The following is a 24,141-nucleotide window of genomic DNA, read 5'->3' on the forward strand; positions in this document are numbered from 1 at the left end:
GGGGGTTTTTCCATGCTTTAATCACCTCATTTATCCTCTGAAATACTTTTGGCTCACTGTAAGAAAAATCTAATTGACGAAGCTTATGAGTCATGGGAATAAACTGTTCTGCCCCAAACTACCTCATCACTAAAAGTGGAGCATAACTTGTTACTCTCCATAAACCCAGAAGTAGGACTATAGTATTATCTTTACACTGATATAGCATAGGTTCATGATTCATCTATAGGATCAATCATCTTACTTTGGCACTTGTCATTTTTTATAAGAAAGCTACCCACTTTTTTTTAGACTTTTGTTCTAACCACCCATTTTTGTAGAATTCCTTAATCGGAGCTCGATTGCTGACATAAAGCTTCGAGAAAGCACTTTTTCTCCACTTAAAATGGTTTTTCATCCATAAGTACAATAACTGTATACAGCCTATAAAATACCCTCCATTTCGATGACAGTAACTTAAAGATCTGACAGTCTTTGCTAATATTATCATTGAAGGGTTACAACCATTGATCACACTTTCAAAAAAGTCAGTCACTGCTATTTCAATATAACCTAAAACTTTTGGAAATATCACCATTCTGTATATGGCTAAGGTAAATACGTCTAACACTCATTTTTCATCGGTATGTTGCATTAAGAAATCATAAAAGAACTTTCAAGGTAGGCAAACCTATTCTTGTTTCTTCTTTGTATGAGAATCCATAATCTCTTTGTCTATCCCCATGAGATAGGCCAAATCCTTACGAAATCTGGACTTATGTTTTTTACCATATATCTTGTCAAGATCCTTGAGGTGCAGACACAACAAAGTCAAATATTCTTCGATGATTGATGTCATATCAACTTCATTGAAGATGAAACACTTGTATGCAAGATCCCAGAATTATGCTGCAACTTTAATTAGTTTATTGTCGATATTTTTTTGCTAGAAGATATGCTATACACTCATGTCTCTGGCAAAATTCCTCTTATCTTTATGGACTCATTTTTTTCATATATCTACCAAATCTTCTAGATTATTTTGTTTGAAGAGGATAAATGTCTCTTGAGACAAGGTAGAAGCATAGCTTATTGGTAAACAATCCATCATCTTTAGTTGAATCTTTTCTAATTGGACCTTCACTTCGTTGGGTGACTCACAAGGAGCTAATATAGATAAAAAGTAAATTAGTCATTCTGTGGAGTCCATGAAAAACTCATTGTTGAAGACCATCTTTCAGGTAAATATTTTTTATGTAACTTTATGATATAAATATGGATCATGGAAACATGAATAAGAGAAGAGGTTAATACATCAAATAAAAAAAATAACTAAATAAATTAAAATGTCACACACAATAAGAAGAATGAATCATATGCTTCTGGTCAATTCTAAAGGGAAAGAGATAGCTTTATCTATAGGTTAAGCACTTCTAAGGTTCATTATATGTGGTTCGAGGTTAAAGTCTAAAGGTTCCCAAATTGCTCCTTACATCATTGTCTATTATAAACTAGTAAGATACCTCAATCCTCACTCATTATAGGCTACAAGTGAAAAAATGTTTAATTTGAGTAGGAGTATTTCGCTAGCCATTGCGAAGGCATTAGAACCTCATGAAAGCAATAGGTACTTTACTCCCTCTTAAAAGGACGAAACTCGAGTATAGAGCTCATGCTATGCATATGAATGACAGAATTAACAAAGTAAATAAATATGAATGAATAAAAAATCTAAACAAAAGGTTCAATGTTATTAAACTTTTGGATAACACAAATTTATTCACTGGCCTGACTCTCAAGTATCCCCAGTGGAGTCACCAAACTGTCATAACAAATAGATTTAAGGATCTATCGTTAGATATTAACTTAAAGAGTTGCCACCAATCTTTTTTGTTTAGGTGCGATTGACCATATAAAGAATCTATTTTTTTAAGGAACGCTCAAGCTTGACTAAAGGTTTTTAAAAAAATAGGTTCGGATCTATTAATCAGAACAGGATTCAAGAGTACGATTACGTGTGAGGAAGGTTATAGCACCCTCACAACGCCCATCGAAAGATGGTACCAGCTTAATTTCATGTTATCCAATAAGCCTTAAAAATTTTACTAAGTAATTAATTATTGAAATTTATTCTTAATTAACTCCAATACTTTTGACAGAAAATTAAAAAAAATCTCTTCACCTCAAGAGTATACAAGAAAATTACTATTTCACTTGCAGAGGCTCCATCGTCGGATTATTTAACATTAAAAATTTTCAAGAAAAGAAAAAAATAAAATAAAAAAGAGGAATAATGATTCAACTTTTGATGCAAATACTTTTCTTTTTATTTTTTTAAAAAAAACTCATTGTTTTTGTACAAGAAAAATTGATATTTTTAACTTTTCCCTAAAAATATATATTTTTAAACCTTTTTATTTTTAAGAGAAATTGATACTTTCAACTTTCTTCCAAAAATATTTTTTAAAAATTTTATTTTCAAGAAAAATTGATACTTTCAACTTTTTTCTAAAAATATTTTTTAAAATCTTTTTATTTTCAAGGGAAATTGATACTTTCAACTTCCCCCAAAATACTTTTAGAAATTTTTATTTTAGAAATTTTATTTTTAAGAAAAATTGATACTTTTAACTTTTCTCTAAAAATATATTTTTTTAACCTTTTTATTTTCAAAGAAAATTGGTACTTTCAACTTTCTCTCAAAAACTTATTTTTTATTAAAGGAAATTGATACATTCAATTTTTCTTCAAAAATATTTTTTTAAAATTTTATTTTCAAGAAAAATTGATACTTTCAACTTTTTCTCAAAAATAATTTTTTTGAAAATTTTATTTTAGGAAAATATTAAAAAGAAAAATTAAATTAAATTAAATTAAAAATTAAAATTAAAATTTTAAAAAAAATTAAGGAATACCAAATAATTCTAATTTAGAAATAATAACAACAACAATAATAATAATAAATAAATAAATAGAAAAAAAAACCTTAAGGGACTCAGCTCAGCGGTTGAGATTCGGCTCGGCTCCAAGAAGAAAAATGGCTCGAAAATGTAGCTTAGGAGTGCGCGGCTAGGCTCTAGGGGTCCGCTGGCACTCAAGTCAAACGCGGGTCAAAAGTGGGTTGATGCTCGGCTTGGGTCGGATCTTGACAAAACGCGCAGATCCTGGGTTTATTAACGCCCAAAACGATGTCGTTTTACGATAGTATAAAAGGCAAAGACTTTCATTTTTTTGTCAGATGCTTCTTCCTTTCCTCTTTCTTCCCCTCAGTTTTCTCTCCTTCTCTCTCTATTCGCGAAGAGCTCCAATGAAATTCCTACCGATTTCTAGGTTTTATCACCGAAAACTGGGTTTTTCTTCGAAAAAGTCATCAAAAAATTTGAATCTCATTGAAAAATTCACCAAAATTTGAATTTTTCAAAAAAATTTCAAAAAAAAAAATCACCAAAAATTCTGAAAAATTTCCACAAATTTTTAAAATTGCTTCTAACTCACCAAAACCCTTTTTACTTCTATTTTTTTCTATTTCGTATACTTTCTATGTGTTCTTTTGGCCTAGTTAAGATTCTCTATTTATAAGATCAAAAGTCAGAGAATCTTCATTCGATTATGAATTTTAATTTCTGTTAAACTTTTATCTTATCCCCAGCTCAATCCCTACAACCCGATTTCAACCTAAATTCAATTTTTTTTTCCCAAACTTTTTCAATTTTTTTATTTTTTTTATTTTTTTATTAACAGACGTAGAGCATAGACAAATTGAGATGTCTACAATGATATTTTTGAAAAATCAATATCTTTCCAAAGAATAGATTGTGAACTCCTCCTACAGGAGTAGTGATTGACTACGATGGTCAAGTGCATTTGCACATTCCCCTGTTTTTATATATTTTTTTCTACCTTTAATCTAGAACTCTAATACTTATATTTTGTTATTAGCTTTTTATTTTTATTAAAAAATTGTTATAAAATAAAAGTAAACAGTATAAAATTACTCTTTACTTCCATTTTATTAGAGTAAATCACTTTTGTAGTGTTGAGAAATCACCTAATAAGAGATAATGGAAAAGCAAAAAAAAAAACCCACAAAATTAAAATAGTGTAAAATATCACCTATTTTCATAGGTAGCATAGCAATAACATAGTAACAAAAAATTTTATTCTTTTTCTAGTGGTCTTAATAGTCTCTTGCCGCAATCTAAGGAGAAGAATACTTGTACAGTTAGCCAAGGATTAAAGTTTTTATCGACCCCATGGACAGTCACATTATTATCATTATAGATGTTCCAATGGGTGATTATTGCGTTATGAACTATGTGGAGCTCGTTGACTTTGGTTATAATAAGCTCGTAGCCATGTGGATAAAAGGAAGGCAGACATACACACTCAGAGAAATCTTCTTTATCGACTTCCATCGGCACAATATGATATTGGTAATGCGTCCGAGACCCTTCCTTGAATGATATAGCCTCATCCGACGGAGCGAATATGGTGACTTTTCTGCCATTGTATAAAGCGATCGTGTTGTTGTTTTTCTTGTAGGTACAACCTCCTCCTCCGTCTCCAAAATCTGAATCTGAATCTGCATAAGGGATGAGACAGCGGAGATTTCTGTCAAGAATCAATGACATGATCTTGAATCCAAAGTGAGCTGGCGTGCAATTTGTTTCCCTAAATCTAAAGGAGGACTTTGTCTCAAAGATATAGTATCTTGGAACCAGGCTTGCCTCATGAAGAATATATGGGACATTTTTTATTATTGCTGGTTCGGTATGGATAGGATGGCTTGAAACTTATGTTTTAACATCTGGCAAGTTCCAGAACAACTAAACGGTAACTGGAACTGAAGGAAGCTACTTCGACTTAGACAAATTGCACGGCAATTTATAAAACAGAGAATGGAGTTGAGATCTGGCCTCTGCCAAGCAACAACTACTCAGCTGCTATAGTATGTTATGCGATTAGGCTTAAACAAGAGAAGATTGAATGGTATAGACTCGTATGGTTTCAATACCATATTCCAAAGCACCCCATGATCTCTTGGATGGCTATATTAAATAGACTTCCAACGAAAGACAGGTTGAAAACGTGGGGAATGGAGGTGGATGGCAAATGTTGCCTGTGCCAGAGAGAGGATGAAACCAGGGAACATTTGTTCATTGGATGTGATTATTCGAAAGAGATTTGGCAGAAGATATTATGGATGTGCAGGATCTATAGGGGAGTGAAGAACTGGTCAGAAGAGTTGAGATGGGCAGTGAGCAAGTTGAAGGGGAAAGCTTTGATCGCCATCATATTGCGATTAGCCTGGAATGCCAGTATATATCAGATATGGAAAGAGTGGAACAGCAAGATGTTTCAACATAAAGAAGAGAAAACTACACAGGTCCTTGAACACATAAAAGATGCTGTGAGACTTCGATTACAAGGACTAAGTCGGATTGCTGCGGATCCAGTAAATAAAACGATGTGTGATACGTGGAATCTTAATGTTGCTATGATATAATAGGCTGCAATTAGAGATGCGTATATTTATGGTTGTAAAAAACAGTTGAATTGTTGTATTGTAGCAGAATTCTGCTAGCTTTAAATAAAATACAAATTATCCCAAAAAAAATAAATATTGTATTCAAATAATCGATTATTAAATCATTAAATAAATAATTAATAAATTCTAATTTAATTAAATAACCAAATCACACACATTAAAACATAACCCATGAAATCTTCTAATCCTGTAAATACAATTCTCTTTGTTACTTAGACATTAAGAAAATCATCTATTGACCAATGTTTTGTAATGTTTGTCAGCACATTTTTCGTGTTCTCTGCATGTATGAATGTTGGAATTATTATTTAGAGGTTGCAAATTCAAATATCACATTTTTGTTTTTTAACCCTTGTAAGGGTATAAAAAACACCGTTCACCTACGCATGTCATTTCAAATGCTCTAAAAAGGATATGCATGGTGCTCTCCAAGCGTTGCGCACTTAAGTAAGCTGATTTTACGAAAATTGTTAGATGATGTTAGCCTGCCTATATAAGATGAAGATCCCAATGGCCAAGGGCACCCAACCAAACATAAGGATTTACGCTAGTGATTATGGCCATGGAAAAGAGATCAATACCCACTGCCCAATCTCTCCTCTTCTTTGCCTTCACAATCATAAGCTTAACCAGTCAAATCACTCCTCCAGAATCTGAATCTGAATCGGCGTAAGGGATGAGACAGCGGAGGTTTCTGTCAAAAACCAATGACATGATCTTGAAACCTGAATCCCTCCCATAGGGCTTTCGTGATCTTTTCAACTTGTATAACTATTACATCACTATCTGGTCTTGGTTTGAAACCCAGGTAAAGTGGTTTGAAACCCAGGTAAAGCTTCCAGTGCTGTTAGCCGCCGAGACTTGCCGTGGGGCACTAGTTTCTTTAGGTGAAGTTTGAGGACGATGAATAAGTATGAAGATAACGGCAAAAAGGAAACACAGGAAGATGATAGAATGAAGGAAACGCTTTGAAGCCATTACATTAAAGATGGACTAATTTACTTTTATCTTATAGATATATAAAGTATCAATCAAAGATGAATTCTTATTTAGTTAGAAGTACAAATAGGGTTGACAACAATTACGTGATTTATGGGTAACAATTGAACTTTTAATTTTAATAATTAAGATGTGGGTTTGAGCCAGTTGGAATAGATAATAATAACAATATAATCAGCAAAATCCAAACAAAAGTTCTGAATCTTGTAAAATAATTTGGTTAATTAAACTCTTTGATGATACCGGAATTCGCAATTGAAAAAATCTTGGACACCACGAACAATGATGTGCCCATCATTGTAGATGTTACAATGTCTTATGGTAACATTATGGTGATTCATCTGGCGGAACAAATATGGTGATTGTGTTGTTGTATACGGTCACGACCGTTCTGTCATAGCCAGGACGGCGAGGAATGTAGGGACTACCATATGGAACGACGGAGGATAGATGGTTTCGGAGAATCAGAGACATGATTTTATAGCGGCCAGCTGCAGCATCCCACACAGCTTTGGCAATTTCATCAACGTTTATAATGACTTTGGTTTCTGATGGCTTGAACATCAGTATGTGCTCCTTTCTTGGTTCATTTGAAACTGCTAGCATCTGGAACGTAGGCAGAGTCTGAACAAGGACGAGAAGAAGAAGAAGAAGAAAAGGTCGGCTGTGCAGTCCAAATTTGGATGCCATGGGGATTCAGTTCAAATTTTTATAACTATAAATATATATATATATATATATATATATTTAAAGAGGGATTTGTTAAGAGAAGATGAATTTGATACAAACTCAAAAACTAGGAAGGTTGCTGGCTTCAAATCAAATCAATTTCTTTTTTTTTTTTTTTAATTTTGCTAAAATTTCAGTTTAATGCTTAGAATTAAGGGTTTATCAGAATATTTTGTTAACGGAAAATTATCTTGAGCCAACAGAATTAATGTGACCTGATGAGCCTTATAATGTGAATTTTGGTAAACAGGCAATATAAAATCAATTTTCTTCATAAATTAGACTCTAATGATTTGTTGACAAATGAATAGCTCATATATAAAGAATACCAATATTAAAATAAGTTTATTTGAAGTATAATATATATATATATATGCATGAATAAATTGTTAAATTTAAGGATTGATTTATAAAAATATTAATAGTACATAAAATTATAAAAATATGCAAAACAAATTAATTTTAACCTAACCCAGCTGGAAAGTAATCAGATGAACGGTAACTTCCACTTCAATTCCTTTCCTCGAAAGCCCAACCGGATTGGGATTGTATAGGCCCAAATCATAAATCTGTTAATTTGTTTGACATGATTTTAATTTTTTTAAATTATATTTATAATTAAATAAATAACTAATTATTACATCATTAAATAATTAATTAATAAATTATATTTTTGTAAGAAGTCAAAGTTGTAAGACTCCTGCTTATCATCTATTCAAGATCTGATTATCCAATAATTCTAATTTCCAAACAGATAAGGATCCTATAAAAAATATGCATCCAAGTTTTTATAGGGGTATGACCGTATGAGCTTTCCTCTTTTCTTGTCTTTCTTTTCCAGAAAAGGACTAAGTAATAATTATCACGATGACACCTGTCATTTGTAGGTCATAAATAATGACAAAAATTTTGAATTACAAAACAGCCAACCACCTTGCATACCTTATCAAGAGGTCAAATTCCCTTTCAGTTCTTTTCCAAGAAAAGAAATTTATTTTCATTCAATGCATTACTCCACCAACCATAATCTCACATTGGATTGGATATTAATCTATCATAGTGAAAAGAAAACAAATACGATTCAAAGAAAAACAAATACTATGAGTTATACGATTTGAAAGTTTAAAAAGTTTTATGCGTTTCTATTGTTACTTTTATTTTATTTTATTTATAATGATGAATTTTTTTTATCATTTTTTTTATTTTATTTGATTAAAAAATAATAAAAATAAAAGTGTTTACAAGTTAGAAATTAAAAAGCATAAAAATAAATTTATATTTATTTAAAGATAAATAATAAATTTATTCATCACCATAAAATAAGATGGTAAATTTAAATTTCATTGGCCATTATTTTTACTTACTAATAATTATTATTATTTTAAAAGTTTACGAAAATATGAAAAGTAAATTGTATATTGCAGAATATATTTAATTAAAAAATAAGTAAATAATTAAAAGATTATAGACCTAAATATAACTATTTTGATGTAAAATAATCATTATATATATACACGCACCAAAAGTTAAAAATTTTTGTTTCTTTATATATATATATATTGTACTAAAATCAAATGCTTAATTTTATTTTTTAAAATAAAATAAATAAATATTAGTAACAATCATAATTATCAAAATCAAATGGTTGAAATCGTTGATCTAATTATATCACCGTGATAAATTGTTTTGAACTCAGGAATAAAGAAACCAATGAAACAGACGAGGATCAGCAATGGCAGTCGGTGTAACGAGTGAGAGAATATCCATTGCCATCGTTAGTCTTTAAGTAAATTTGATAACTTTTATATTTGTATAGAATAAAATATTAAAATTTATATATTTATAATATATTTTATATAAAATTATGTAAAATTTTTTATTAATATAAAAATATAAAATATATTTTTTAATTTTATTATTAATATTTTAAATTTTATCAATTTTATATTATATTTATATTTAATTAATGTATTATATTTTAAATTAACAGAATTATATATCAAGTGGCCACCCAAAACCAGCATGACCAATTTGGCTGGCAAATTTTATACTGTACCTGAACGTGAGGTGTGAGCTTTACCTTAAGCCCAGTATTGCATTTAGACTACAATTTCAAGTTGTCAACTATTGTTTTTTTTCTTAAGAAAAATATGAAGTTAGATAAATCATTTAATTCCTAGATTCAAAATAATATATATTTTTTAATAATTTAAAATAAATAACTATAAATTATATATTTAAAATAATTTTAATATATTATTATTGATAAAATTTGAATTCAAAAATTTTTTTTAATAAAAAATTTAATCAATTAAATCAACTATCAATTATTTTTTTTACGTAATTCAACAACAATTCTAATCAAGATGAGTCTGTAATTTGTCCGACATCCCTATTTTCTGATTGGTTGATGTACTTTGTAATAATAATAATAATTATTATTATTATTATGATTGGTTGATGTACATTGTATTATTATTATTTTTTTTATAAAATGAGAGGCCTATACAAAGTACGGGTCAAGAGACAGAGGCAGAAAGCAAATAAAACCCCAGCACTCACGTGGGGCCTACGCTCACGGAAAAAAGCGGTGTCCAATTTTGTGGCGATTGGTTTATGGGATGAGCATGGGAATCCAGTGGGGCCTACATTCCTATTTGGATGGATTTTCTTTTTTTTTTTTTTTCTGTAACAGAAAAAGTCGAAAGGAAAGCAAAATTATTTGGAAATTTCGTTTAGAAATCTCTTCTTTCTTGAAACAAGGTTTCGTTGCCATTGCTTACAATGTTTAATTTGTTGCCAAAAGTTGTTTGGTCCACACTGTTTGGCTGCTAATGACGTTTTTCAGGGTTTGCTGACACGATACAGAAAAAGTCGAAAGGAAAGCAAAATTATTTGGAAATTTCGTTTAGAAATCTCTTCTTTCTTGAAACAAGGTTTCGTTGCCATTGCTTACAATGTTTAATTTGTTGCCAAAAGTTGTTTGGTCCACACTGTTTGGCTGCTAATGACGTTTTTCAGGGTTTGCTGACACGATACAATTTGTTTAAGTTATCGGGGATGGTGAGTCAACAACAACGACGCAGCAAACACTACGTGTGAATCCAACCAAGTCGGAGGTCTCGGCCACTTCCACCTTCTTCCAATCTTTCTCTCTCTCTCTCTTTTGTTTTTTTTTCTGCTGTTTCTTGGGAGCCGACTCTCCCAGAAACTTTGGATTGCTTCACTTATCGATTCCGCCACAGAAAAAAAAAGAGTAAAAGTAAACATTTTTTTCTTTTTTATTTATCGTTTTTCCTCTTCCGAATTTCAGAAATTTATAAGCCATCCGATCTGGTGGAGCCTATTGAATTCATCAGGTGAGCTCTTTTTTTTTTTTTTTTACTGTTATTTTCTCATGTCGTTTGCAATTTATGAACAATCCGTAGTTTTTTTCCACATCATTCTTTTTTTTTCTTTTATCTTTTGTTTGTCGAAATCCGGAAATTGAAGCATCAGCATCAATTGCGTATAAGATTTCAATATATCCTTTCTTTAATTTTTTTTGTGTGATTTAGTCGATTTAATGAGGAGATCAATCCTCACTTTTTTTAATTCATGCAAAACAATTATTCGTTGATTATTTATATTTTCTGTTTAATCACAGTGATATTCATATATATTCTTATTCTCTCCAAAAAGTTTATTTATAATGAAAGATTCAATGGGCAGCAAAGTAGTTTTTCTTTCTTTTAATTATTTTTTTAATTTTAATCCTGATTTTATTCTGTTTCATAAACTACTGCTGTATATTTGCAGGACTTTTAGAAATTTATGCTGTTGTTCAGTTGAAGCAACTTGTTATTGGAATTATCTTTTTAATTGAAGATGAGAGCGGCTGTTCTATCAATTCGCAACTTAAGATCAGCTTGTCGACATCAAAGGAACACTTATTCGAGTGCTTTTGTAAGAAGGCGAAGCCATTTGATTGAAAGCAGTTCTAGTTCTGTTTATAGACTGCCTAACAATGCTAAAATCAATAAATTTTTATTCCCTACAATTTTTATATCAAGACCTTTCTCAACGGATGCTGCTTCTAAAGTTAATGTCACAGGTTCTATTCTTTTTCGTTCTCTTCTTTTTAATTAAGTTAGGACATGGAATTGAATGTGAGATTATCATTTATGTTGTTTGTTATGCAGAAGTGAACAGAGCAGGGCCGCTTGTGGAGTATGAACGGAGAATTGCAGCTGGTGAACTCGTTGACGGTGATGCCTGCCAGGTACGGGTTTCTTTTTAGCCTCGCATTTGTTGCTTATTTTGTTCCAGAGGATAAGAAATGCCTAATAAATAAAAAAGGGTCTTATAGTTTATGCTATTTTAAGTGTTGTTTGTGTGAGCCGACCTTTCATTAATCGAAAGCAATGTACAACTTTGAATACAGCTTCACATTCATGAAACTGCATACACTTGCTAAAAGTTGAATGGGAATTTCACTTGATTTGGTTTGTGACTATATGGGAACTGTGGATTTTATTTATTAAGCGGGTTCTGCTGGCTTTATGTTAGGTAGTTTTGAGGTCTGGCATTGTGAATTTATTCTGACAGTTATTGCAGGTAGGCACTTTAAGAGAACTTCAAAGGCTTTATGATGAGATTGTTGAGTCAGCTGATGCCTGTCGGTTGGATCGCTATGCAGCTCCTGAGAAGACTGTTAGGTAAATGTTCTGTTTTATTGCTCCCATGTTTAGACCCCTGTTTCCAGATTTTGTTTATATATGGATAGATTGCATTCATGCTGTTCGTCTTAATTAAAATTTAGTTTCACCATGTCCTTATAGTTTTATTATATTTATTAATTTTTTGTCACTATTTTGTTTTTCTTCAGGAATGGGTGGTTTTGGTCTCGTTTAATGCCACAGTCTTCATACTCCCCTGTCAACGGACTATATCTTTATGGAGGAGTAGGCACTGGGAAAACTATGTTGATGGACCTCTTCTTTGATCAACTGTATGTTTTATTAGCATATTTAATTTGTTAATTTTAATGTATATTATGTTGTTAGTAAAAAAAAAGGAGATAAAATGTTAGTCAACATAAAATATGGGTATATTATCCAAACAATATATGGTATCTGTATGTATAAACCTGTGATATTCTTACTCATTGTTGCCAGCTATGCCAACTGCTCTTAGTTGCTGATGTTTCTCCTAATGTTCTATTTCCACTTTTTCAGGCCCTGCAATTGGAGGAAGAAAAGGATCCATTTTCATGACTTCATGTTGAATGTCCACAGTCGCTTGCAGGTGAGAATCTTATCATTGTTCATTTCTCCTAGTTGAAGAAGTTAATCATTAAGTAAAAAAAAATCTCTCACTGCAGACAACACTTAATGCTGGGTATAATAATTGAGCTGTTGTTATTCAACAATTTCAGTTTTGGTCTGTATTTTTTATCTTTCTTAATAATCTGAATGATATTGTGATCCAAGGAGTTATTGATATGGTCCATGACAATTCTCTGGATGGACATATTTGTCAGGTTGCTAGCTAGTAATATTATGTTGGAGTTAAAATGTTAAAACTGACTTCCCTCCTTGTTCAGTCTATTTATTTATGCATTCATGTGCTTATGTTTATTTACATATGTACTTAGAGTTTAGATTCTTTTATTTTCAAGCTAACTATCATGGTTGGGAATTTTTGACAAAATCTCATCCTTTCCTTGCTGATTTGCATTGCACTTAGTGATAAACAGATGCTGATGTGAGTTTATAACAATGATTAACTCTTGTAGAGGCACAAGGGTGTGGCAGATCCTCTTGAAGTTGTAGCTGGAGAGATATCTGATGAGGCGATTTTACTATGTCTAGATGAATTTATGGTACAGCATTTATGGTACCATTAACTTTCCACACAAAAAGGGAAAAAGAATATTGAATTATCATATGTTATTCTGATTTAACATTCAAATCAATTGCTTTAGCCAAATTTTGATTTCCGTGTTCTGGTCTTTTATAGGTGACTGATGTTGCTGATGCATTGATACTAAACCGTCTTTTTAGACATTTGTTTAGCAATGGTGTTGTAAGTAAATATATCTTGTTGTAATTATTTTCTATTGGAACTTATTTTCGGTTGAAAATTAACATGAAAATTGATTGCATGGGCTCTGATGGGAGGCAAGCGTAGATACTTGTTGCAACTTCAAATCGTGCTCCAGACAATCTCTATGAAGGTGGATTGCAGAGGGATCTTTTTCTACCCTTCATTGAGACTTTGAAGGTATGGTTGGATACATCTTCTTAATGTTGTGGATTCAGGGGTTGGTATTTTTTTTTTTTGAAGGGGGGGGGGGGGGGGGGTGGGAGTCCATGGGTGGTGGGTGAAGTTTTGTGAGCCATACAGAATCTGTTTGGAATTTATTAAAAACTCAGGGTGCTTATGTTTCTGTAGGAACGATGTGTTGTTCATGAAATTGGTTCAGCAGTGGACTATCGGAAACTGACCTCGGTATGATATAACTCCTTCCTATGTAGATTCACTGAAATTTCATTTCTGCGATTCTATTGTGAAATTATCATCTTTCAAATTTCCCGCAGGCAGAACAAGGTTTCTACTTCATTGGCAAAGATTTGTCAGGCCTCCTGAAACAGAAATTTGAGCAATTGATTGGTGAAAATGTTGTTAGTCCACAAGTGGTTGAAGTAGTTATGGGTAGGACATTGCAGGTATGTGCTAGGCTACTTGATTGATTTAAGCTTTTCTTGATTGATTGATTTAAGCTTTTCTTTTCCTTTCTTGACCAGGTTCCACTTGGTGCTAATGGATGTGCTTATTTCTCATTTGAGGAACTTTGTGACAAACCTCTCGGGGCTGCAGACTACTTTGGTTTGTTCAGTAAGTGATATTCAAGTAATGTTGACATCTACGCTGTTTTTCGTGTTTCGAGTCTCAACTTGTTAGGATAAGGATATATTGAATATGAGTTTGGGAGTTTAGATTAGAATAATAATTTATACTGATTTCTACAATAACCGAGCATTCATTATCAAAAAATGGACAACAAAGTGTTATATGTTACCTTAACTGTGTTTGTCCAGCATAAACTCAAGAAATAAGAAGTTACTTTAAAAAGTAGGTCTGCTTTATGCAATTCACTTATCACTTTGTCATAGGGAGGTTACCTTGGTTGGAGCTGCTGAATATGGATTTTTTTTTTTTTATTTATTTTGGTGGAAAATGTATTAGTCATCTCCTTTCGCAATAATCCTTTTCTTGGATAGATCCTTTGATGAAAATCTCAGGATATTATGTTTCAATTATATTTCTTATGTTATCTTCTTCTTGCAGAGAACTTTCATACCCTAGCTTTGGAAGGTGTTCCAAAATTTGGGCTCCACAACAGGACAGCAGCATATCGGTTTGTCACTTTAGTTGATGTATGCTTCATTGCTTCTTGTAGCTTTGACTGTTTTTGTATCTCTCAAGACTAAATTTATCTTGTCTTTCGTGGACATGAAAAAGTTTTAATCACATTTATTTCTTTGTTCATTTAGCATGTGCATTGTTTTGGTCGTATATCTAATTATGATTGGCATTAGCAGTCTTTTTTTCTTATGTTGGTTCCATTCATATTCTAAATACGCGTGAACAGAAGCATTTCGTGTACATGAATGATCCTGTTTATCTTGCATGAATTGCTAACCTGCAGTCATGTTGGGAGCATAAGCAAAGCTTTTAATGATGAATGAAGTATATACATAGATTTGTTAGCCTTATTCTTGATTTTTTCACTTTTATAAAGCATATTGTTTGCTGTAATAATGCCACCGGAGCACCATTCATGAACTCATAATGGGAAATGCTCTTTTCATTTTTATTTGTTTTGATGAAAAACTATATCCATTTATTTTCTTTGTTGCAGGTAATGTATGAGAACAGGTCCAGACTGTTGTGTACTGCTGAGGGTAGCCCACAAGAACTTTTTGAAAACGTCGTGACAGTTTCAGATGCCCAGCAAATGGCCCCTAGAACCTCCTCCAGGTCAAGGAGAAATGATGATTCCGATCTCTGTGTGGATAATGAATTGGGATTTGCAAAGGACCGCACCATTAGCAGGTACATTTCCCATTTCCCATTTCCCTCTGCTATGATCTTTCGATTTGTGCATTCTTTGACATGTTTCCCTATCATTTATTTTCTCAAATACTGAATGTATTAAGAAACTAATTGATGAAATGCAGACTAACAGAAATGAACAGCAAAGAATACCTTGAACAGCATGCGGAGGAGAGGAAGCTGCTTTCTCAAGAACTTGTGAATGCAGATGCCGTCGTACAAGCATAAACAAAGGATTCATAATCTTCTAAACCCATGCTGTTGTAATTCCTACAACGATATACTTGCATGTATTCAACCCAATGTGGTTTCGGTGACAACTTTAATCAGAGTACCAAATTGTTCTTAATAATCATGTAGAAGATTGTTACTATAGAAATACCAAATTGTTATTAAATAATCATGTAGAAATATCAATAACAAAGCCATCCAAAGAGCCATACAGGCAAGAATATCTGAATATTTTTTCTTGTTTTGTCTGCTTTCTTTGGTAACCTTTGTAAATGATGTCCTGATTCTTGTGGGGATGGATCGGATATGAAAGGGACATTTCATGTCATTCTTATTAATTTGCCCTTTAAGAACCATTTTTTTCCTTTTTTATATTTTACCAAATTAATCCACTCATCCTTATTACTCATATTTATTAGATTAGTCATAAATTGTTAAATCCTCGAGTTATATCAACAGATATACAAATGATAATAATAATAAAAGATAAAAATAAAAAAATCTATCCAATGAAATTTAAATAAACAATATTGATAAAAAAGGATAATGCAAGAAAGGGTTTGGTCATAATTTATGGATCTTAGAAATTTGTTTTTGTTTATCTCCTGTAATTACTATATCTTAATATGGATGCTTGGCTGCTAAGGCAAAAATCAATTAATTTGAGCCAATTTTTCAATTAAAAAAAATAAAGATAAGGACTTTGAGTTATACAATAGGTGATAACTCCCTCTATTTTTCTATAAATCTAAATTTAATCATTCAATGTACTGAAAACAATCAAAAAACAAAAAACAAAATTTGTGATATTGAGAGAAAATTTAAAAAAAAAAAAAAAGGAAAAAGAGTACTAAAATTAGAAGGGATAAATCCAGCAAAGAGAGACGTCATGCAACTAGATTTATTTATGGGCATATGAAAACTATGGGGCTTCAATAAAGGCATCTTCTGGCGCTTATCTTCAGCTCTTTTGGGGTTCTCCTGCCGGCCATTTCCGCCTTCCAACGTAAACAATCTTCCATACACAATAATATATGCATAGCGTATATGTATGCACCTATAGAAGGGCATATTTATGTTATCAACGTACATTAATACCCATGCATATACATATAAATGCCTCCTGCTTTATTCCCTTCTGATAATGTTTTTGATTTCACCTCATAACTGTTGCATTCAGCATAATTCCCATTTACTTTCATTAATAATATGTGTGTATGTGAGATTTTGTTCTTTGTTGTTTAGGCACCATTTTTTTGGTTGATGGAAGGGTAAATTTTATGGGAAATTGAAAAGAGATTGATCATCTGAAAATTAAATAGGGATCATTCTTTCTGACAGAATAAATCTGACTTCTTTTATTGCATGATAGTACTCTCTGAACATCAACTATATCTTTATCCCTCAAACTAGTTTTCAGCATCAACAGTTATCATCATTTACTTCAAGAAAACCCCCAGTTGTATTACAATCTTGAAGAGAAAAAGAATAATTGACAACAAGGTTTTTAGGAAGGTTGGGACTTGGTAGAAATAGGGGACAGATATGAAATTAGTACAAATGATGAAAGGAATTGAGACAGAGAGAGAGAGAAATTGGAATTTTTCTTTATCCAATAGGTGTTGATCAATGGAACATGTTTTGTTGGAATAGAATGGGAACCAGCAGTCAGCATGGCTTAAGAAAAGCTATTGGGGCTCTGAAGGACACCACAAAAGTTGGATTGGCAAGAGTAAATGCTGATGACAAGGTGAGTTTGGCACTGGAAAACTTGATCTACCATTGTTTTGATTAATATCGAATTAAAAAGTTATAGTCATGCGCTACAGATGCATCTAGATGTTGCAATTGTCAAGGCCACAAACCATGAGGAAGTAGTGCCAAAGGAGAAACATGTCAGGAGTGAGTGAAAATTTCTTCTGACAAATGATGTTAAATCTGTTATATTTTCAATCAATTTTATGGATCCTCATTTTGAATGATGAACTTTCACCTGTAATTTGAAGCTCTAGAAGTTTCAATCAATGAGAGTATTGCCAAACTTTTATGAAAAACTGTATAAGTGTGTACAAAATGATAACTCTAGTTCTTGTCATCAGCTCTCTTGAATGCAGTTTCAGCTTCAAGTCGCTCTGATGTTACTTTCTGCATACATGCTCTGCTTAAGCGTCTTGCTAAAACACATACTTGGACGGTACCTCCTGATCACCTATCCAACCTCAGTTATTTTGCATTTATCACAGTGCAAGTCTGGCTAGGATATCATTTATTTCTCTAGCTATCCGAGAAGATTATAGGAAACTTATTATCTGCAAATGAAAAATGAAAGACTAAAGAGGGAACTTAAAGGGAATGCAGATGGAAATATAGCCTATAATTGTTGTAAAGATTTTGTCCTTAATGGAATAGAAAGACAGACTATGGAATCAAAACCCCCATATATTTTCGAATGATGCAGCCATGATACTGGGATCTCAACAGATGTAAATCATTTGATTATTTTTGTTATAGGTTGGTTATTTTCAGTCACTGTGATGCTTTCATTTGCATTCAGGTTGCATTGAAAACCTTGATCATTGTACACCGTGCACTGAGAGCTGACCCTTCTTTTAACCAAGAGTTAATTGTTCTTGGCCGGGATAGAGGTCTCATGCTGAACGCAGCACATTTCACAGATGATTCTAGTCCACAAGGTATCTATGTTACCATTTAGTAGCTTTACTTTTTTTTTCTTCATTCAATACTATGATTTTAAAGCATACAAACTGACTGTTGAGAGGTTTTCTGGCGTCAAGCATGGAATTATTCGGTTTGGATTCGAGCATATGCTTTATATCTGGAAGAGCGTATAGAATGCTTCCATGTATTGAAATATGATGTTGATAAAGATCAGTCGGTATGCTGTTGGAACTCAAAACTTGATCCTTTTCTCCCTAATTCTTATTCTCAGTGTCCTAGCATTGAGCTTGTATTTTCTTCACGACCAAATAATAATAATAATAATAATTTCTGTTTCTTGCAAACAGACATGCTTGCTTTCTTTATAGTTTTATGGGATCTGGATCAACTTTTCATATGATGCATTCTCTGCAGAGAAACAGAAGGCTTGACACCCCGCATCTGCTAGAGCAGCTACCTGTCTTGCAAGAGCTTCTCCATCGCCTTCTCAGTTGCAAGGTATACATTCTTCATTTTAGATACATTATTAACGTTGCATCTTTTCCCTCCTCCACTCACTGTGTCAATTCTGCAGCCTGAGGGGGCAGCTTTATACAACCACTTGATTCATTATGCTCTATCAATTGTAAGTAACTCTATCGAAAAAGAATTAATATATTTTGCTTGTCTTCTATGTTCTTATGGATTTGTTTTTTTAGATTGTAGGTGAAAGTGTTAGGCTATACATTGCAATTACAGATGGAATTCTAAATCTGGTTGACAAGGTGAGCTTTAGTTAATGTCTTCTGATGGAAACTGATGTTTCTCCACCTACAAAGATGCAAGTTTGAAGGAAATGGTTTCTATTTTTTCACAGTATTTTGAGATGAAGCACCGCCATGCTGTTAAGGCACTTCAGATTTATCGGAAGGCAGGAAATCAGGCACAATTCTGTGTTGCACAAAGATCTTTTAGTCTGGTTCATATAGTTTTCAAATGTTTCATCATTGGACCTCTTTTGTGCTCGTTACAAACATAATTTTTCTTAAAGAAAACTTGAATGTTGCTGCAGGCATCACAGTTATCAGAGTTCTTTGAGATCTGCAGGGGCCTTCACCATGGGCAAGGGCAAAAGTACCTTAGAATAAAACCGGTATTGGACCTTAAAATGACTTGGCAAGCTTCCGCTTTCATTGGATTTTCAATACTTTGTTTAACATCCATTACATGTTCATGTTCAGCTCCCGGAATCATTCCTGACTGCTATGGAGGATTATGTGAAGGAGGCTCCTGAAGTTTTGGCACTTCCATATACAGCAGTATGATGCCTAAACGCTTTCATTCTACCGAATAGCTATCATATTCTGCTATTACTTTGAAAAAAATTCATCTTAGTGAAGAAACGTACAAAATTTGCAGATTTTCAATGTATACAATTATTCAATTAGACACTTCAAAGAAAGAAAGAAGCAAACAAATTTGGTATATGTGATAAGGATAAATATCTTTTCATCAGATAGACCTACCTTCTATAAAGGTTTTCAGGTTCACATGATTATCATTCAGGGTAAAAGCATGGGAAAGATCAAGCTCTGAAGAGGTCTTATGAGAAACCATGTTTAGAAAAGAGTAGTAACTTAAGGCCCAAAATATTGCAGGAGATTTCCTTTTTGATTAGTCTGGAGAATTGAAATCCCCAGGTCCAAAAAATTGGAAAATGTTTTACATTTAAGACACTTCTAAGATAAATTCACAAAAATGATTAGTATAATATTCCTGCTATGAGTATTCAAATTCTTGCATTGTGCTGCATGAAAAAATCACCCTGCCGGAAGTCATATACTTGTAGATGTGCCATGACTACTTTCATTCAATGGAACCAAATGCATCAGCTACACTATGAATTTAATTATTTGCTAGACTTTTTCTTTTATCAGATTAAAGATGATCAAGATGCTGCTCCCAATGAAACCCCTACTCCGGAATCTGATTTGTTAATAGATTATAACCAATACACTGATGTTCAAGAAAAATCAAGCCCATCTGTTATATCTTCGGACCAACCCCAGAATGGTTCAAAGCAGGCTGTTGCAAAGCTAGAGATTGCTGATCTTCTGGTAAGACTTTTCTTGAGCTGATACTTGTTAACAATAGGTTATTGTTCTTATGTTTATTCTTGACTTGACTGCCAGTGCTTTGACGACCCAACCGAGGATGAGAAAAGTTCCCTTGCTCTAGCAATTGTTGAATCTGGTGAATTATTCGTCTTCATGGAGCTTTCAACTGATTTTCCTTCATAATGATCAATTAATAAGTTTTCCCATTTTAAATTTTAACAGAGAATCCTTCAATTGCTGGAAATGATGTCAGCTTGGCTCCTGTAGCTAAAGGTTGGGAGCTTGCACTTTTTTGTGCACCAAGCTCCAATGGAGCTGCCATTGCTGAGAACAACTTGGTTAGTTGTTTTAAACGGTAGTTCTTTAATAAGATTTGCCATTCTGCTTTTTATTCATCTTGGTGGATGCAGTTAGCCCATCAGAAAGGTTTTGGTTTTCCTTCGTACAGTGGGAATGTTAGATCCCAGAGATAGAGCTAGTTTTGGATTTTCACTGATATATCTTCAAATGCAGATTGGAGAATTGGACAGAGTAACACTAGACAATTTATACGATCAAGCAATGGCGACGACAACAACAAATCAGGAAAGGGCCTACAACTTCGGTCAGGTTTCCATGAACCCTTTTGAGGATGATTACAACCAGGATATTTTTTGTGGAAGCAGTAATGTCACACCCCGAACTGATGTGCAAATGGCAGCTATCACTCAACAGCCAACTTACATCATGCAGCAGCAGCAGCAGCAGCAGCAGCAGTCTCCCATGGCCATGGTTGGCTACGACTCAACCAACCCTTTTGGGAACCCCTTTGTTGAGCAGAGTGTGCCATCTCATCCACCCGACACCCACGCTGGCTTAATTTAGGTGGGTCTTGAGGCTGTTCCAGAATACATTGACTTTGAAACATGGACTTTTAAGCGGAGATACGCCATGGAAGGTTCATGCTTGTACGCCCCAATCTTTGACCAATAGAGAACACAGATTTTATCTTTTAATGGGTTTTCTTTTGTAGCCAAAAGCCGCCGCCCAATGATAGAAACTCAACTTGACATGGAAGCAGATTGATGTAATAAGTAATTTATAACACACAGGCAAGAAACGTTCAGACAGTTGATTTACAACTCAATATAAAGCGAAGGAACATTTAAGACCAACCACAATGCGACTCTAGCATTAAGTAAAAAAAAAATTGTTCTTTCAAAACTAGGACACTTCAAGTGCTCCAGTTTTACTTGCAAAACAGTATCATGCATAGAAAACAAACTTTCCAAGATTTTATCTTTTATCGTTCTAAAGGTTTGCCTTCACTTTTTCTCACTGCATATACCATCAAAGAAAATATTGCTTGTGACTAGTGACCATATCAACGTTGGAATGATATGGAATACGAGCCAGTGTTTGGATCTTTGACAGCTTTGAAGTTGTCGGTGCTCATCCCAAATCGACCCAGAACAGAGTTGCCCAATTCTTTTAGCTTTCCTGCTCACAGTACATATATTTATATATGGTTAGTGAAGCATAAATGAAAGATGCAAAAGAAAGATAAAGAGTAAAATATGGTTTGGTGTGATATTGTCAACAATTCCTCAGAGGATCTAAATCGTTAGTTCAACATACATAATTTTACCACGAATATACAGCATCATCAAGTAAAATTTAAGCTCAATATTCTCCCCATTTCAATGATACCAACATTAATTGATGAAAAAAAAGGAACATGAGTAGCAAGAAAATATCAAGTTCTCTTTGGCAAGAAACAATGCTCAGAAAAAAAATCAGTGACTAAAATTTAGTACCAAACTGTTTCCATTTTCCAAAAGGTTTCAAAGCCTACTATGCCCTTAGGGATGGAAAACAAACCAATAAACTGGATCCTTATTACCATTTCCATTTTGTAGTAAAAGATAAATCATCTTAATTTCTTTATACAGTGCTTGGAAACATGAAGTTCATATAGTATACTGAAGTTGGTTTATTAGATAAAAAGTGCTAAAGGAAGTAGCCAATAAATAGAGTCAATAAGATTCAAATATCTAGGAATTTGATATGTGATACATGGATCATGAGCTTGAAAACCTCATTCTCATCTAAAATTTTCAAATAAACCTTCAAATACTACATACTAAATACACAGGAATTTGACAGTAAATATTTTTGCACACCGTAACTACATCCATCAGCATAATAATCCGATGTATGAAATTCAACTACACCCCAAAAAATTCATAATTTTATCACAACTGTGAATAATGGAATGATAAGAACTTTCGTAAAATGCCTAAGTCTCCCCTCCCTCTTCTCTTCAAAATACTTTTCAAGATAAAATAATATAAAGCAATAAAGCATCCATAACGCAGTCAAGGCAATATGAAGATTATGATCCAATATGGTAAATAACAAGAAACAGTATTTACTTTGTTCAAGAATGCAATTCATCAGACTGATCTTTGACATGAAAACCAAAAATGGAAAGAAAAAAAAAAAGAGCAAAGGAAAACAAAATTCAGATTTCAAGCTTACCAATCATCTCCTCTTTCATCTTTTCTCTTTTCTCTGCAGCCAGTGGCTCCAAGCGACGAATGGACTTCCTAGCCTGGTCATTAGAAGGGTCCAATTCCAATATCTTCTTCATATCTGCAATTTTTTTTTTTGGAAAATAATGTCAGGATAAAAATAATTAAAAACATATATATGCTGACACAAAAATCCAATCATCAAGATAGAGAAATGGATGAATTTCCATAAACGCTGCAAAATGAATAAATATGTTTAAACTTTAGAACAAAAAGGAAACAAACAATCAAATCAAATCAACTCGAACTCACCAGCAATAGCCTCTTCAAAGTGTTCAAGCTTTTCATGAGCTTCTCCCCTTCTAACAAGAGCTTTTATATAAGAAGGATTAAGTTCCAATGCTTTTGTACATTCTTTGATGGTTTCCTCATATTTCCCCTAAAAATTTACATTTTTTTAACATTATATAAAAAATTTCAAAGAAAAACAACAAATTAACTGTTATTCAACTTTAATAATTAAAAGAAAAAAAATACCAGCTTCAAAAAGCAAACAGCGCGATTCGAATAACAAATGGAACGAATTTCAACAGAAGAAGGAATCTCCGCCGTAACTTGCAAAGCAATCTCATACTGTAACAATGCCTCCTCGTATTGGCCGTTTCCAAACAACTTATTTCCTTCCATTTTCGCATCGTTTGCTTGCGCCAAAGCTTTCTACAAACAGAATTAAAAGAGAGAGAGAGAGAGAGGATTAGCTATTTTATTTCACTTTAATTATTAATTAAGCAAAAAAGCCCCGGAAATAAGAGAAAACCTCTTTCAATTCTTCATCGTTTAAGGCATCTTGATAAGAATCGGGACCTTTCTGTTCCGGTGGCTGTTGATCGTGGGCGTGGTCATCTTCTTCGTTGTCGCTGACGTCACGTTCGCTCGCTGTTTCGAATCCATCAGAGGCAGCATCTCCATCGTTCACATCTGTTGATGCGGCGGCGGCTGTTGAATCCGACGTCGTTTTGGATGATTGAGCGGCTTTCGTGGCCTCTTCTTGTTCATCAGTGTGGTGGGGTTCAATCAAAACCATTTTTAGGTTTAGGATCAAAGAATCTAAAACAGCCTTACACTTCAAGCAAACAAACTGTTGCTGATTTTATATAATGCCACAAAGCGAAGAAGGAAGACGGAAGAAGATCAATTGTTATAGACAAGTTAAAACAGAAAAATCAGCTTCCAGAAAGCTCCCTAACGGCACCGTTTCCTTTGGAAT

At 33.1% G+C, this 24,141-nt stretch overlaps 4 protein-coding genes across 10 annotated transcripts; 3 read left to right on the top strand and 1 right to left on the bottom strand.

The window, feature by feature from the left end:
* The first annotated feature begins 5,023 nt into the window (after positions 1-5,023).
* LOC111302625 (uncharacterized) lies at positions 5,024-5,563 on the top strand. The gene is made up of 2 exons (XM_022898449.2): positions 5,024-5,434; positions 5,489-5,563. The coding sequence occupies exons 1-2, from the start codon at positions 5,024-5,026 to the stop codon at positions 5,561-5,563; spliced, it is 486 nt and encodes a 161-aa protein (XP_022754184.2).
* A 4,213-nt stretch (positions 5,564-9,776) lies between these two features.
* LOC111303390 (uncharacterized) lies at positions 9,777-15,815 on the top strand. 7 transcript variants are annotated; one of them, XM_089742307.1, is made up of 17 exons: positions 9,777-10,191; positions 10,277-10,374; positions 10,569-10,614; positions 11,054-11,348; positions 11,437-11,516; positions 11,852-11,952; positions 12,123-12,245; positions 12,472-12,541; positions 13,032-13,118; positions 13,256-13,321; positions 13,427-13,519; positions 13,691-13,747; positions 13,837-13,965; positions 14,044-14,134; positions 14,588-14,676; positions 15,162-15,355; positions 15,481-15,815. In XM_089742307.1, exons 4-17 carry the CDS (start codon positions 11,123-11,125, stop codon positions 15,581-15,583), a joined length of 1,509 nt encoding a protein of 502 aa, XP_089598433.1. In that variant the 5' UTR covers positions 9,777-10,191; positions 10,277-10,374; positions 10,569-10,614; positions 11,054-11,122; the 3' UTR covers positions 15,584-15,815. The 7 variants fall into 7 exon arrangements, with proteins under 7 accessions (XP_089598433.1, XP_022755357.2, XP_089598432.1 ...); XM_022899622.2 differs by having other exon boundaries at positions 9,962-10,374; positions 11,843-11,952; XM_089742306.1 differs by having other exon boundaries at positions 9,980-10,374.
* Positions 15,816-16,489: 674 nt separating this feature from the next.
* Positions 16,490-21,470, top strand: LOC111303393 (putative clathrin assembly protein At5g35200). The gene is made up of 16 exons (XM_022899627.2): positions 16,490-16,592; positions 17,240-17,336; positions 17,416-17,488; positions 17,686-17,780; positions 18,141-18,279; positions 18,382-18,482; positions 18,680-18,763; positions 18,840-18,890; positions 18,964-19,029; positions 19,122-19,187; positions 19,317-19,397; positions 19,486-19,563; positions 20,182-20,361; positions 20,437-20,497; positions 20,584-20,699; positions 20,875-21,470. The coding sequence occupies exons 2-16, from the start codon at positions 17,241-17,243 to the stop codon at positions 21,223-21,225; spliced, it is 1,638 nt and encodes a 545-aa protein (XP_022755362.2). The 5' UTR covers positions 16,490-16,592; position 17,240; the 3' UTR covers positions 21,226-21,470.
* LOC111303392 (uncharacterized) lies at positions 21,423-24,056 on the bottom strand. The gene is made up of 5 exons (XM_022899626.2): positions 23,692-24,056; positions 23,412-23,591; positions 23,187-23,313; positions 22,882-22,995; positions 21,423-21,840 (listed from the first exon to the last, which is right to left on the bottom strand). Exons 1-5 carry the CDS (start codon positions 23,956-23,958, stop codon positions 21,725-21,727), a joined length of 804 nt encoding a protein of 267 aa, XP_022755361.2. The 5' UTR covers positions 23,959-24,056; the 3' UTR covers positions 21,423-21,724.
* Between the last annotated feature and the right edge of the window lie 85 nt (positions 24,057-24,141).

Source organism: Durio zibethinus, chromosome 13 (genome assembly GCF_047325235.1).
Source record: "Durio zibethinus cultivar Kanyao isolate XHJ-2024 chromosome 13, ASM4732523v1, whole genome shotgun sequence".
In the NCBI taxonomy this organism is placed as follows: Eukaryota; Viridiplantae; Streptophyta; class Magnoliopsida; order Malvales; family Malvaceae; genus Durio; species Durio zibethinus.

Coding starts and splice junctions, on each gene's coding strand:
- LOC111302625 (XM_022898449.2), top strand. CDS start 5,024: ATGGCTATATTAAATAGACTTCCAACGAAAGACAGGTTGAAAACGTGG. Junction 5,435..5,488: donor GTCGGATTGCTGCGGATCCA/GTAAATAAAACG, acceptor ATGATATAATAG/GCTGCAATTAGAGATGCGTA.
- LOC111303390 (XM_022899622.2), top strand. CDS start 11,123: ATGAGAGCGGCTGTTCTATCAATTCGCAACTTAAGATCAGCTTGTCGA. Junction 11,953..12,122: donor GCTCCTGAGAAGACTGTTAG/GTAAATGTTCTG, acceptor GTTTTTCTTCAG/GAATGGGTGGTTTTGGTCTC. Junction 13,966..14,043: donor TTATGGGTAGGACATTGCAG/GTATGTGCTAGG, acceptor TTTCTTGACCAG/GTTCCACTTGGTGCTAATGG.
- LOC111303393 (XM_022899627.2), top strand. CDS start 17,241: ATGGGAACCAGCAGTCAGCATGGCTTAAGAAAAGCTATTGGGGCTCTG. Junction 17,489..17,685: donor AAAGGAGAAACATGTCAGGA/GTGAGTGAAAAT, acceptor TCTTGTCATCAG/CTCTCTTGAATGCAGTTTCA. Junction 20,498..20,583: donor TCTAGCAATTGTTGAATCTG/GTGAATTATTCG, acceptor AAATTTTAACAG/AGAATCCTTCAATTGCTGGA.
- LOC111303392 (XM_022899626.2), bottom strand. CDS start 23,958: ATGGTTTTGATTGAACCCCACCACACTGATGAACAAGAAGAGGCCACG. Junction 23,592..23,691: donor ACGATGAAGAATTGAAAGAG/GTTTTCTCTTAT, acceptor TTCTGTTTGTAG/AAAGCTTTGGCGCAAGCAAA. Junction 22,996..23,186: donor CTTTGAAGAGGCTATTGCTG/GTGAGTTCGAGT, acceptor AAAAAATTGCAG/ATATGAAGAAGATATTGGAA.